Genomic DNA, 12876 nt, shown 5'->3' on the forward strand with positions numbered 1-12876 from the left:
ACAACATATTTACAGAAGAGAATTCAAGATAGTAGTTCAATGACAAAACACAATTATAGAAATATACAGAAACAGAAGGTAAATTCGAGGTCAACGTCCCAACATAATGTAACAAACAAGCACGCCACATTATAGATAAAAACCTAACCAATAACCCGTCAATGGGTCAGTGCTAAAACACCTATCATTACAGACATGATGTTGCAAAATGTCATCACGCTAACACTTCAATACACGTAAAAACAATCACACATGTTAAGTCAACTAGATAGAATACCCATAAATGAACTTACATCCAGTCATTTAACCATATGCGCATGAATGCTGTCAAGTAGTAAAGGAACTCACCCATCCAGCCAAAACACCTTCTGTCCCCCGATCACACCCCAAAAGAGCTATTTAAGCTCATCCAACTAAACACACCACATAGGACCTCGAAAGGCCCATCCAACCCTACACACAATGTATGTGGACTAAGCCACTCAGATAATAATACGTAGCAAGGCTGGTGTATGTGCAGTACAGTGCATTATTGTGGTAAACCACTGTATCGATAAGTTGTAGTTAAACTATCAGATCAGAAACAATCTTCCTTCTCTTCACAAAACAACCCAAAAAGACTAATGCAAATGCAAAATGCACACCATTCGAAAATAGATTTATAGAAACAGAATACAAAATAAAAAAGGCACATGTTTAAATGCCTGGAATCAGAATCAGATATAACATAATATTAATTAACACTCAACCGAATCGCTTAATTAGAGCTATGATTGCGAATAACGCACAAGCCCAGGCTGAAACAGAGTCCCAACCACCCTTACAGAGACCTAGCCAAGGGTCAGAACACATAGAATCATAATCAGATAAAAAACAAACACAGTACGAAAACAGACACAATACATAGAATCATAATCAGATAAAAAACATAGAATCATAATCATAATCAGATAAACCACCCTTACCGTGCGGAAGTGCCTAGGCCGTGTGGGGGTCTACACGCCCATGTGAATGCCATACACACTCGTGTGAAAGCCACACATGCCTGTATGGAGGGGTCACACGCCCGTGTGAGCAGCTCGTGTAACTCACTGTCCAAAAGTGCTAAAAATTAATAGTAGAGGAGACACAACCATGTGGATATCTCACATGCCCGTGTGGGGACACATTCCCGTATGGCTAGGACATGGGGTACCAAAAATAATTGAAAACCCTAAATTCCCAATTGCACACAGCCGTGTGGACCACCCGTGTAAGTCACATGCATGTGCCACCCATGTGGTCACGAAACCATACTGAAACAACCCAAAAAACACGAATTTCGACGTCAAAAAATCCTTAACCTCTAATAGTGCAGAAACACACCCTAACTAATTGAATTTTATGCAATTTAAAAGCAATACAACATTACAATTACGCAATCACTGGAACACCTGAAATTACCAAATTTCACAAAATTGATTTAATAATTCACGATTAAATTAAAAAGTTACGAATCCCACACCTAAATTTGCCATTTAAACACCCAGAATTGTTCAACTCGCTCCACCAAGCCAATTTAGAGACCTCAATTACAAACACAACTAATTATAAGATTTTTTTTTAATTTAAGAAACACAACAAAATTAAGGCAATTCCTTCATTAAAACAAAAGACAGAACTTACCCAATTTCAGAACCAATAAAACAGAACACTCGAGAACTAAGCTCCCTTGACAAACAACAAAGCGAAAGAAGCAAAAAGAAAATCCAAGGAAATTGAAAAAGAAGAAAATGTGAAGAAAGAAGAGAAGAACCTGAGAAGAGATTTTTTTTAGAAACAACTTCCTTTTTTTCCAAAAATAAAAATACCATAAAATAAATAACATCATATATATATATATAACATAAAAAAATAAAAAAATAAAAATCAAATAAAATTTATTCCTCAAACACACATTAGGATTCAAACTCAGAATCCAAATACAAATTAACACACAACCAACCACCAGACCAACAAGACCATTCTAACATAAAACACAGCAACAAACCCAATTGTTCGATCTAGTCACTGATCTTACCTACAAATCTCAAAACTTTCAACCCCAAATTCTGAGGTGTTACAAAGAATATATTTATTTTAAAAAGGTAAACTATAACAATAGTCACCCAACTATACATTTTGTTATATTTTGTTCCAACTATTAGTTTTTTTTAATATAAACATTTAACTTTTTAGAATCGAATAAAAGTCTAATATGGATTTTTTATTGATCTAATAACAAATTTAGCCCTTTAATGTTTATATATTTTATTAATTTTTAAATATAAAATATTAAACAAATTTAGTGCTTAATTTTATAAAATTTGTAATTTTAGTTTTAATTCTAAATTTTTTTTATAGTAGTAGAAAATGGAGTTATATTTTAGCCATGTTTAGACACTTACAACTAGTGGTGGAGTCAGAAATTATTTTTGAGGGCTCAGAATTACATTTTATATTTTTATAATAATAAAAATGTAAATTTTACTATTTGAATAATCTATATCTTTAAATGATTAAATCAAATTTTTATCATTTTTTGGGGTCAGTGCAATTTTACTAATACTAATTTAAAATTTTATAAATTATAAAGGGTCTAAATGAAAATTTTTCCATTTTTGGGGGGCCAGGCGCTGCCAGCCCCCTGGCTCCGCCACTGCATACAGCTGACGATGCATTATTATTTAGTTTCTACTTTCTAACATATTGCATGTTATGTAGTACTCTTGACTTACAGCCATGGACTTTGTTCTGAATAAGATTGATAAACAATGGGACAATAACAGAAGCCTTGATCAGCAGATGAATGACCTGAAAAGGGAAGTAACGGGATTAAATGGTCTGAAGGAAGATACATATTCTAGAATGAGCTGCCGATCTGCAGCCAAGAAAGAAACCCAAGAAGGAAGGTCAGATATGGTTGAAAAATGCCGAAAGAATCAATGGCGAAGTAGAAAATCTTGACGAACAAATCGGTGAAAGCAGTACTCTTACGTATGGATTTCACGCACGCGATGTTTCAAAGAGGATAAAGGAAATTGAAGAACTTATTCAACAAGGCAAATTTCAAGAAGGTTTGGTGGTTTACAATACTCAATGGATTGGACAGGTTTTATCGGCAACAAGATTATCAGGTAAAGGTACAAAGGCCCGTGTGGAAGAGAGATGGATGATGACGTTCGAAAGATTGGAGTTTGGGGGATGGGTGGCTTGGAGAAAACCAGCATCATGAAACTTATAAATTTTCAACTCTTACAAGAGACGAAGGAGTTCGATATTGCATTTAAGGTGTTATATGGTTCGTGACATGATAAATTCATGATAAATTTTTTACATGTTCGTGCATACATGTTATGTTCTAGTACTTGAACTAATTCAGTCCTTAACATAGACTGCCTCTTGGTTTATTCTGTTTCTCAAACATTTTGCATTGCATGAATTAAGAACTTGTGTGTGAAATTATGATTTGCAGAAGCTTCACCTTAGTGCAAGAAGAGGCAGGTCGATCAGAGGCGAACCTCTTGTCAGGCAAATATATGATAAATCCAAATCAAGCTCCAAGAAAGCAAGTAAAACCAGTCGCTCGACTTCAAAAGATTCTCAAGTTCAGATTGTTACTCGACGAAACATATTGCCGAAAATAATTCAATTTTGTAAACTAGAAAACTCGAATTTTGTAGTTACTGGCAATGTTGATCCTTAACTTTGAAAGTAATTTAATGTAATTCAAGCTTAGTTATGCTCTGAAGAATAATTCATGTTTTTAAGTGGTGGATCTTGTATATAAATTTTTGTTGTGATCGAACAAAGATAGGATTGTAATAAACTATTTGAGCAGATTGCGGATTAGCATGCAGCAAATGTAACTTTTTAGCAATGAAGGTGTGATTGATCTGAGTTGAACCGAAGCTGAGTTAATTGAGTTGAAAAACTTAATTTTCAACATTGGATTGAGTTATATTTTTATAATCCGAGTGAAAGTTGAATTACTCGAATTTATTTGATTAGGCTTATAAATTCGACTTGATTTCAATTTGGAAATGGAAGAGAACAAAAATAGCTGTCAGTTGACTCTGCAAGTGCCAAAACTTATACACTGCTTTATTAGTATTATTTCTTCATGACAGTTTCCATGAAATTGACTCATAAAAATAAAGTTAGTTCTTCTTTTCATTTCTGAATCTTCCGTGGCAACTTCCCTCTTTCAACTTGGTCTTTCCTCCAGCTTTCCTGTTTTGCCTTTTCTGAATTTTCCGTGGCAACTTCCCAATTTCAATTTTTTCATGGTTGTTTTGCCTTTTTTTCCCCTTCACTGGCAAACAGAAGTATCAGGTAACTTTAATTTCTAATTCTCTGTTTCTTTTGATTTTTACAAATCCTGAGAAAATTTTTGCTTGTTCTTGAAATATTTCTCTGCTTTCGCTTCCTATCTTTTCTAAGATCTTCCCTTGACTCACTTTTGATTTGGGTTTTGTTTCCCTTTCAACTTTTTGTTGAAAATTTGTTCATACGCTTTAATTTTCTGGTTTCTTCATGATTAAGATGCACAAATTTGATCTAGCAATTGCCATAAGCCAGGATTAAGGACTGGAGAAACCCCATTTAATCTCTTAAAGTCTACGTTGTGGTCGTGAATTAAAGTGAAGTTGCAGGAAATCTATTGAAAGATGTTCTTAAGGGGTTTTTTAGTATCTCTTTCTACCTTGAGATGATATCTGCATGCACAATTCGAATATAGCATGGGAATGCTCCTTGTATGAAAATACTTCAAAAAATTTATGCTTAACCGAGCTGGAAATACCTGCATCAGCCCCTAAATCTGATAACATGGATCTTGAAATTTGTTTTTACAATAAATTATATCCTAAAAGTAATGTGTAAATTTCATTTTTCTTTTTGCAGATATCCAGATATCATTTCAAGAAACAGGCTCATTTCTATCCAAAATCAGTTTCTCATTTTCTTAACATGGATTCAGCAAAAGAGATTTTCATGTACGTAGAAGTTTTTATTTCAATGTGGACAGTTATGAATTTCTTGATAGAGTTCTTTTTTGTTATTTTTACTAATGTTTTTGCAGTATTTGGCCTTTGATTTATGAGCAGTACTTTTCAAATTACATTATTCAAAATTATTTTAAGCATCAGTAATTAGAAAATGAAAAATTTGTTCCCAAAACTGACAAAAGCATGAAGCTCAGTATTATGAATAATACGAAATTCCTTAGCAATGACCAATTCTTTTACCAAAATTAAAATATATGCTTAGATGCCAATTCTTATGCTTGTATGGTATTGGTGTTGTGCAGGGAGTTTGTTGGACAAGCCGGAACTGTTTTTGAAGTTGGAAAGTCTATATTGGGTTTAATTGAAAACCATTGGGAATTCCCTAGAGGCATTGATGAGAATGTAAATAATCTGAGGAGAAAAGGAGATCGATTAAATGGTCAGAAAGAAGGCATCGAATCAAGAATCAAATCAAAGCTGCGTCCGAGAAAGAAAATCAGTAAAGAAGTTGTTCTGTATTTCGAAGATGTCAAAAGGATGAATGGGGAAATTCCTATTCTCGTATCCAAAGTTAGTACTAGAAGCTTTTTCTCCCGTGGATTTCTTGTAAATGATGTTCGTAAGATGGGAGAAGAACTTGACGAACTGCTTGAAAAGGGTAGATTTTCTGATGATTTGCTTGTCGATGATCTTTCGTGGATTGGTCAGGTGTTGCCAACACCAAGCTTTGTCGTTGATGCAATAGAACTTGTAAAGAATAAGATTATAAGATACTTGAGGAATGATGGAGTTCAAAAGATCGGAGTTTATGGAATGGCAGGAGTTGGAAAAACAACTGTTGTTAAGCTTGTCAACAATGAACTCTTAAAAAGTGTAAGCAATTTCGATATCATAGTATGGGTCACTGTATCGAGGGAATTTAGTGTTATTGAACTACAGAAGAAGATTGCAGAGGCAATGAACGTTGTTATTACCGTAGATGAAGATGAAATATTAAGAGCAGGGATGTTGTATGAAATTTTGACTGAAAAGGGTAGATTTGTTTTATTCTTGGATGGTGCATGGGAGGGATTTTCCCTTGAAAAAGTTGGAATTCCTGAATTTTCTGGGGGTAAATTAGTGTTGACAGCTCAATCAATGGATGTATGTCGACAAATGGATTGTCATGTCATAAAAATGGAGCGGCTTCCTGAACAAGATGCATGGCAATTGTTCTTGGACAATGTTGGTCATAATCTAATGAATTTTACAGATTTACTACCGATTGCAAGATGTATCGTTGAGCGTTGTGCTGGTTTGCCGTTGGTGATAGTTACAGTTGCTTGTACCATGAGAGGTGAAAGGAGTCTTTCAATATGGAGGAATGCGCTCGTAGAATTGAAATCAAACATACTGGTATGGGTTAAAAATGAGGTGTATTCGCAACTGAGATTCAGCTATGATCGATTAAAAGATCCAGGAATTCAAAAATGTTTTCTTACTTGTGCATCGTATTGTGAAGATTTGGGAATTTTGAAAGGACAGTTGATAATGGATTGGATTGAAAAAGGATTAATAGATGAAATGGGTAGCAAGGAAGTAATGTTGGACAAGGGCCAGGCTATACTAAGAACACTAGTTGAGAATTGCTTGTTAGAAGATGTAGGCAACGAAAGGGTGAGAATGCATGATCTCACCATAGATATGGCTAAACTTATCATTCAAGAATTGTAAGAATCATGAATTAACAATGCAATTTTTAACACATGTATTGTTAGTTTCAATTTTTTTATTTATTATGAACTTAAAGTAATTTAAATCCAATTAAAAAACTCCTATATATAAATTAATTTAATTAACAATTCAAACATTTATGATTTGGAATTATTCTAAAGCAACAGTTGATAAGAGATTGGGTTGGAAAGGGATTAATAGAGGAAATGGGTAGCTTGGAAGCAAACATGGACAAGGGAGAAGCTATACTAAGAACACTAGTAGAGAATTGGTTGTTAGAAAATGTAGGAAATGAAAGAGTAAGAATGCATGATCTTGTAACAGATATGGCTAAACTTATCACTCAAGACTTGTATTAACATTGCAACTCTTTAACACTTTTATTTTAGATGAATTAAAATGGTACAGTCAGTTCAGAATTCGGGATTGTTTCCCAAAATATGTTTTCCTTCTGATAGCCGATTTGTTTCTAATTTTAAACAGAAACTTGTCAAACTCTAAATCCCTGCCTATTTCTTTTAAGCCTTGATAAATACTGTTAATAATTACTTGTTGAATTGAGAATCTAAGTCACAGTCTAACCTTAACAAAAGGAAACCCCGATGTAGTTGATTAAGCTAGATGATTTTATACCAGTGTTGAGTCATTAATGGATAAAAAAATATCTTTTAAACTATCCCTAAAACATATTTATCATCAACTTTAAATCTTATTTATAAATAATTAAGAAACAAAAAGGTTAAACCGTGTGGGTGCTTTCCTCGTCTTTTCCCACGCCAGCCTTTCTTTAGCCAGGCATTTCATTTTAATTTAAAAATTAAATTCCAAAAATTTAAATTAAATTTGTATAAGAAAATCGTCATTGTTTTTGAGAGAATTTTATTTAAATCTTACTTTAATTCTTAATTTAGATCGGATGACATATCTGTAATTATATAAAAAAATAAATCATAATTTCTCATTTACAAAATTTTAAATTTAAATTTTAAAGCATATATCAATATTTTCTTTTATCTTCTAATGAAATATTAACATTTAATTTAAAGATTAATAAATTAAACAAAGATAATAGTAAGTATATATTGAGTTCAAATACTGCTACATGTTTTTTTTTAATTCTTAAATTATATATATATTTACTATGATCTAAAGGCAACTTATACCACTTTTATAATTTATTTGTGGAGTAAAAATACTCTAAAATTTTCATTAAATAAAAGATTTGATTGATTATTCAAAATCACGGGCAAAGTGTGAAACTTGCTTTTCGTACTGGTTTCCTCGTATTTTCCTAGAAATTCTTTTTCCCCTTTATATGAGTGGCTTTCGCACCGGTTTCCTTTGGGTTGTAGGTGAGTCAAGGGCAGGCATAGAAAAACCCTTTCGAGTGGCTCTTTTCTAGCAGTTTGGCATCATATTATCAGGACCTTCTTTTGCTGCTCATCATCTCCCATCCGACAGATTTGTATATTTTTTTCAATTTCGCCTTTTTATTCTTCTTTCTAAGGTCTTAAGCTGCAACATACTATAAATTCATTTTCATGGTGAGTGCCGGTTTTTTTTTTCCTTCACTGGCAAACAGAAGTATCAGGTAACTTTAATTTCTAATTCTCTGTTTCTTTTAATTTTCACAAATCCTGAGAAAGTTTTTGCTTGTTCTTGAAATATTTCTATGTTATTGCTTCCTATCTTTTCTAAGATCTTCCCTTGACTCACTTTTGATTTGGGTTTTTGTTTCCTTTTCATCTTTTTGTTGAAAATTTATTCATATGCTTTAATTTTCTGATTTCTTCATGATTAAGATGCACAAATTTTATCAAGCAATTACCATAAGCCAGGATTAAAAGCTGGAAAAAAAACCCCCTTTTAATCTTTAAAGTCTGCATTTTGGTCGTGAATTTAAGTCTATAAAATTCATTTTCATGGCGAGTGTCATTTTTTTTTCATATATGTTGAAAATCGTAAAATATGTAACTAAAATGGTGACTTGTCCAGGTTGGTTCTGAAGATTTAAGTACCAAATTCAAGCACCTCCATATATATATTAACCCTTTATCCTAAAGTTTTCTAGCAGCTTTCTTAGATGAAGATTTTAGTTTCAAAATAAATCTATTAATTCATTTATATATAAAAAATTTAGTTAAAATTTTAAAAATCATATGTATTTATTTCCCCCCTACTTTTTGTCAGCTTTCAGCAGTGGTTTCCTTTGTGCTGTAGGTAAAAGTAAGTTTAGGTGAGTGAAAGGCAGCTACATAAAACCCTTTGGAGTGGCTCTTTTCTACCAGTTTCCCATCATATTATCAGCAAGCAAACAACTTCTTTTGCTGGCTTTCCTCATTTGTGGTCATCATCACCGATCAAACAAGTTAGTCAGAAAAGGTATTTATTGAATTTCACCTTTTTATTGTTTTTTAAGTCTCACTAAACTGCAACAAACTTGGTTCCTTTCAATGACATATATTGCTTTTTGATCCATGCTATTAACTATATATGTTGCCCACTTCAAGGGTGAGTGTCAGTTATTTTCATATACTAGGAAGATCACATCTATGTATCTTATATCTGAAGACATATGTGTTAGAATATAGAAAAATCAAGACTCTATAACAGATGTCGCTAACTACAACTTGATATAATTGTTTATGATTGGTGTTCTAACTTGGTACAACTACAGTTCATGTGCTTCCAAGATCCCATTAGGCACATTTTATTGTAGAAGAGTAAAAGAAGAAAAATTATCCTAACATTGAAACTGAGGTTTGGATTTCCTTTCTAAAATATAATTTTCAATTTAGTAAATGATGATGCCACTGAAAAAAGAAATGATGCTATTGCACTGAAAAATCAAATATTAATGTATAAGAATTCCTTATGGTAATTTATTTGGATTGACTCTAGATATCTTTTTTCTATTAACTTCATTTCATTATTTTTGAGGGAAAATTTCTTGATTACATCTTTATAACTTCTAAAAGACTTGTGGAATCTGCTCAGAAAATGATAGCTGACAAAGCTTTATTATTTAGTTTCTAACATACTACATGTTATGCAGTTCTCTTTAACTTACAGCCATGGACTTTGTTCTGAGTATGATTCGTAAACACCTGACTATGTTTCGTAAACCACTGACTATGTTTCGTAAACACTTGGAGAATCATAGAAGCCTTGTTCGGCGTATGAATGGCTTGAAAAGGAAAGTAATGAAATTGAATAGTATGAAGGAAGATACAGATTCTAGAATGAGTGCAGAGTGGCTGCCAAGAAAGAAACTCAAGAGGGAAGTCCAGTTATGGTTGGAAAATGTCGAAAGAATCAATGGCGAAGTACAAAACCTTGACGGAAAAATGGGTGAAAGCAGTCGTTTTACACGTGGACTTCATGCAGATGATGTGTTAAAGAGGATAAGGGAAGTTGAGGAACTTATTGAACAAGGCAACTTTCAAGATGGTTTGGTGGTTGATGATCATCAATGGATTGATCAGGTTTTGCCGACAACAACCTTATTGGGTGAAGGTGCAAAGGCCTGTGTGGAAGAGATTTTCCAGTGCTTGATGGATGATGAGGTTGGAAAGATTGGAGTTTGGGGGATAGGTGGTGTGGGGAAAACAAACATCATGAAGCTTATAAGCGATCAACTCTTAAAAGTGACGGGGAAGTTCCGTAGTGTAATTTGGATCACTGTAACCAAGGACAAGAGTATTGTTAAGCTACAGGATTACATGGCAAGTAAGATTGGAGTAAGCTTTTGTGGTGATGAAGATGAAATAACAAGGGCAGGGATGCTGTTTGGAACATTGTCTCGGAAGAGTAGGTTTGTGATGATCTTGGACGATATATGGGAAGAGGTTTCCCTTGAGAAGTTAGGAATTCCTGAGCCATCTACTGGGAGTAAATTATTGTTGACAACGCGATCATTTGATGTGTGTCGAAAAATGAGTTGTAGAGCAATCGAAGTGAAGCCTTTGGTGGAAGAAGAGTCGTGGAAGTTGTTCTCGGAGAAGGTGGGTCAGGATATTCTAAATATTCCAGGGGTGGAACCAATTGCAAAAAAGACTGCTAAGCTTTGTGGGGGTTTGCCATTGGGAGTAATTACTGTAGCTGCTTGTATGAAGGGCATTGATGACCTTTCTGAATGGAGGAACGCACTAAAGGAATTAAGTGAACGCAAAGAAAGTGTTAATGGATTGGAAGATGGGGTGTTCCAGCAGCTGCGATTTAGTTATGATCATTTGAATGATTTAAAACTTCAACTTTGTTTCCTCAGTTGTGCATTATATCCTGAGGATTGGGAAATTGAGGAGAGAGAGCTTGTTCAACTTTGGATTGCCGAAGGGCTTGTGGAAGAAATGGATAGCAGGCAGACAGAATTTGACAGGGGTCATGCAATAATGAATAAACTCAAAAGCAATTGTTTGTTAGAAGTTCTTCCTAAAACTGAATATGAAAGACGTGTAAAGATGCAAAATCTTGTGAGAGACATGGCGTTACATATCACAAGTGCGAAACCTCGATTCTTGGTAAAAGCTGGAATGGGATTAAGGGAGCCACCGAAGGTGCAAGAATGGAGCGAGGATTTGGAGAAGGTTTCATTGATGTGGAATCGGGAGTTAGAAGTTCTGTATCCCTTGGAAATGTCACCACCAAAGTGTCCGATGCTCACATCATTGTTGCTGCCTGGTTGTGGTATAAAGAGCATTCCAGAAGGTTTCTTCAAGCATATGGATGGACTCAAGATTCTTAATCTTTCTCGGAATCCTATGAAGAGTCTCCCAAATTCCATATCAAATTTGAAGAATCTCACTGCATTATTGCTTTACTACTGTGATCATTTAGAGTATGTGCCATCATTGTCAAATCTTAGAGCTTTAAAGGAGTTGTATGTTACAAAAACAGCTGTCAAGGAATTCCCTCATGGAATGCAAAACTTGCCTCTCAAATGCCTAAATCTAGATTCTATATACATAGATGAGATCCCGAATGAAATATTCTCTAGACCTTCTTGCCTTCAAGAATTGAATGTTGGTGGAACATTGATAAGTGGGGAGGAGGTAGGTGAGTTGGAGAAATTGGAAATCTTTGAAGGGAGGTTTTACGACTTGCCCAACTTGAACATGTATCTCCAAGCTTTTCATGGTCGAGAAGAGCCTCGTCAATACATCATCGTTGTGGGTAAAAGAGAAAGGGAATGGGAAATTCATACATCAAAAAGGATTGAATTATGGGATTGTGATATCTATCCCAATCAGATTATGCTTCCACGTCACATTGAGGAATTGTATGTCATGCACTGCACTTTCTGTGGTCATGAAGAATACCCGATTATCTCCAGATTTGTCCTCACTTCACTCGGCACCTTTTCCTCTCTTAAATATCTTGTTATATGGAATTTAAAAAATAGAAAAAGGTTATTCTCTCCAAACTGTGTGCCGCTAAATTTACAAGTGCTTGAGGTTTGGAAATGTATGCTACTGGAGGAAATAATAGCATCAGAGGAAAGTGGAAGGGTTACCATGGAATTTTGTCTTCCACGACTGAAGGAAATTGTATTGAAAAATCTACCTGAATTGAAGAGCATTTGCAATGTTGATGCAGTAATGGTTTGTGAATCTCTTGAATGGCTTGTGGCACATAATTGTCCGAAATTAGAAAGGATGCCTCTTAAACTTCCCCAAACCCGATCATCTTCATCTCTTAAACTTTTTATAAATCTAGAGCCGATGGAGTTGTGGGAATCAATGGCATGGGCTGATCCTGATGCCAAGTCTCTTTTGATCCGGAAACTTTGATGAATGCAATTCCAAACTGTATTATTTATTTCTACATTTTATGAATAAGCTTTGAATATTTTTATTTGTAATCCAACCGAAAAGATATAACTTTGTTTTGTATACATAAAGTTTTGCTTTTCCATTCTCTACATTTTGCTTCAGAATAGTCTATATTAACACCCCATCCATACCATAATCGACCTTGAAAACGATGAAAAAAAGGACCTCATGAATAATATGAACGTTAAAAAGAATAGCTGAGGATGGAATCCAAAATCTTTAATTTTTAAGAGGATTCATCAGTTGCCCTGCTCTGTTTTTTATGTTGACTAGTGGGCATTTTGGTAGGTTTTTTAATAAATCGT

The 12876-nt window shown here is 34.2% G+C and overlaps 2 protein-coding genes across 3 annotated transcripts; both read left to right on the plus strand.

Annotated features, from left to right (window-relative positions):
- The first annotated feature begins 4088 nt into the window (after nt 1-4088).
- On the plus strand, nt 4089-6769 carry LOC107929784 (disease resistance protein At4g27190). Its single transcript, XM_016861289.2, has 3 exons — nt 4089-4353; nt 4924-5015; nt 5330-6769. Exons 2-3 carry the CDS (start codon nt 4990-4992, stop codon nt 6738-6740), a joined length of 1437 nt encoding a protein of 478 aa, XP_016716778.2. The 5' UTR covers nt 4089-4353; nt 4924-4989; the 3' UTR covers nt 6741-6769.
- Nucleotides 6770-7974: 1205 nt separating this feature from the next.
- Nucleotides 7975-12660, plus strand: LOC107929782 (probable disease resistance protein At4g27220). Of its 2 annotated transcripts, none has more exons than XM_016861285.2 (3): nt 7975-8331; nt 8961-9122; nt 9796-12660. In XM_016861285.2, exon 3 carries the CDS (start codon nt 9815-9817, stop codon nt 12527-12529), a length of 2715 nt encoding a protein of 904 aa, XP_016716774.2. In that variant the 5' UTR covers nt 7975-8331; nt 8961-9122; nt 9796-9814; the 3' UTR covers nt 12530-12660. The 2 variants fall into 2 exon arrangements, with proteins under 2 accessions (XP_016716774.2, XP_016716777.2); XM_016861288.2 differs by having other exon boundaries at nt 7991-8331; nt 8931-9122.
- The last annotated feature ends 216 nt before the right edge of the window (nt 12661-12876 follow it).

The sequence above is a fragment of the Gossypium hirsutum genome, chromosome D11, assembly GCF_007990345.1.
Source record: "Gossypium hirsutum isolate 1008001.06 chromosome D11, Gossypium_hirsutum_v2.1, whole genome shotgun sequence".
NCBI classification, from domain to species: Eukaryota; Viridiplantae; Streptophyta; class Magnoliopsida; order Malvales; family Malvaceae; genus Gossypium; species Gossypium hirsutum.

What these genes read in the sequence shown, in the direction of transcription:
- LOC107929784 (XM_016861289.2), top strand. Translation starts at nt 4,990, where the DNA reads ATGGATTCAGCAAAAGAGATTTTCAT. An exon ending in TCAGCAAAAGAGATTTTCAT is followed by an intron (nt 5,016 to 5,329) that starts GTACGTAGAAGT and finishes GGTGTTGTGCAG; the next exon opens with GGAGTTTGTTGGACAAGCCG.
- LOC107929782 (XM_016861285.2), top strand. Translation starts at nt 9,815, where the DNA reads ATGGACTTTGTTCTGAGTATGATTCGTAAACACCTGACTATGTTTCGT.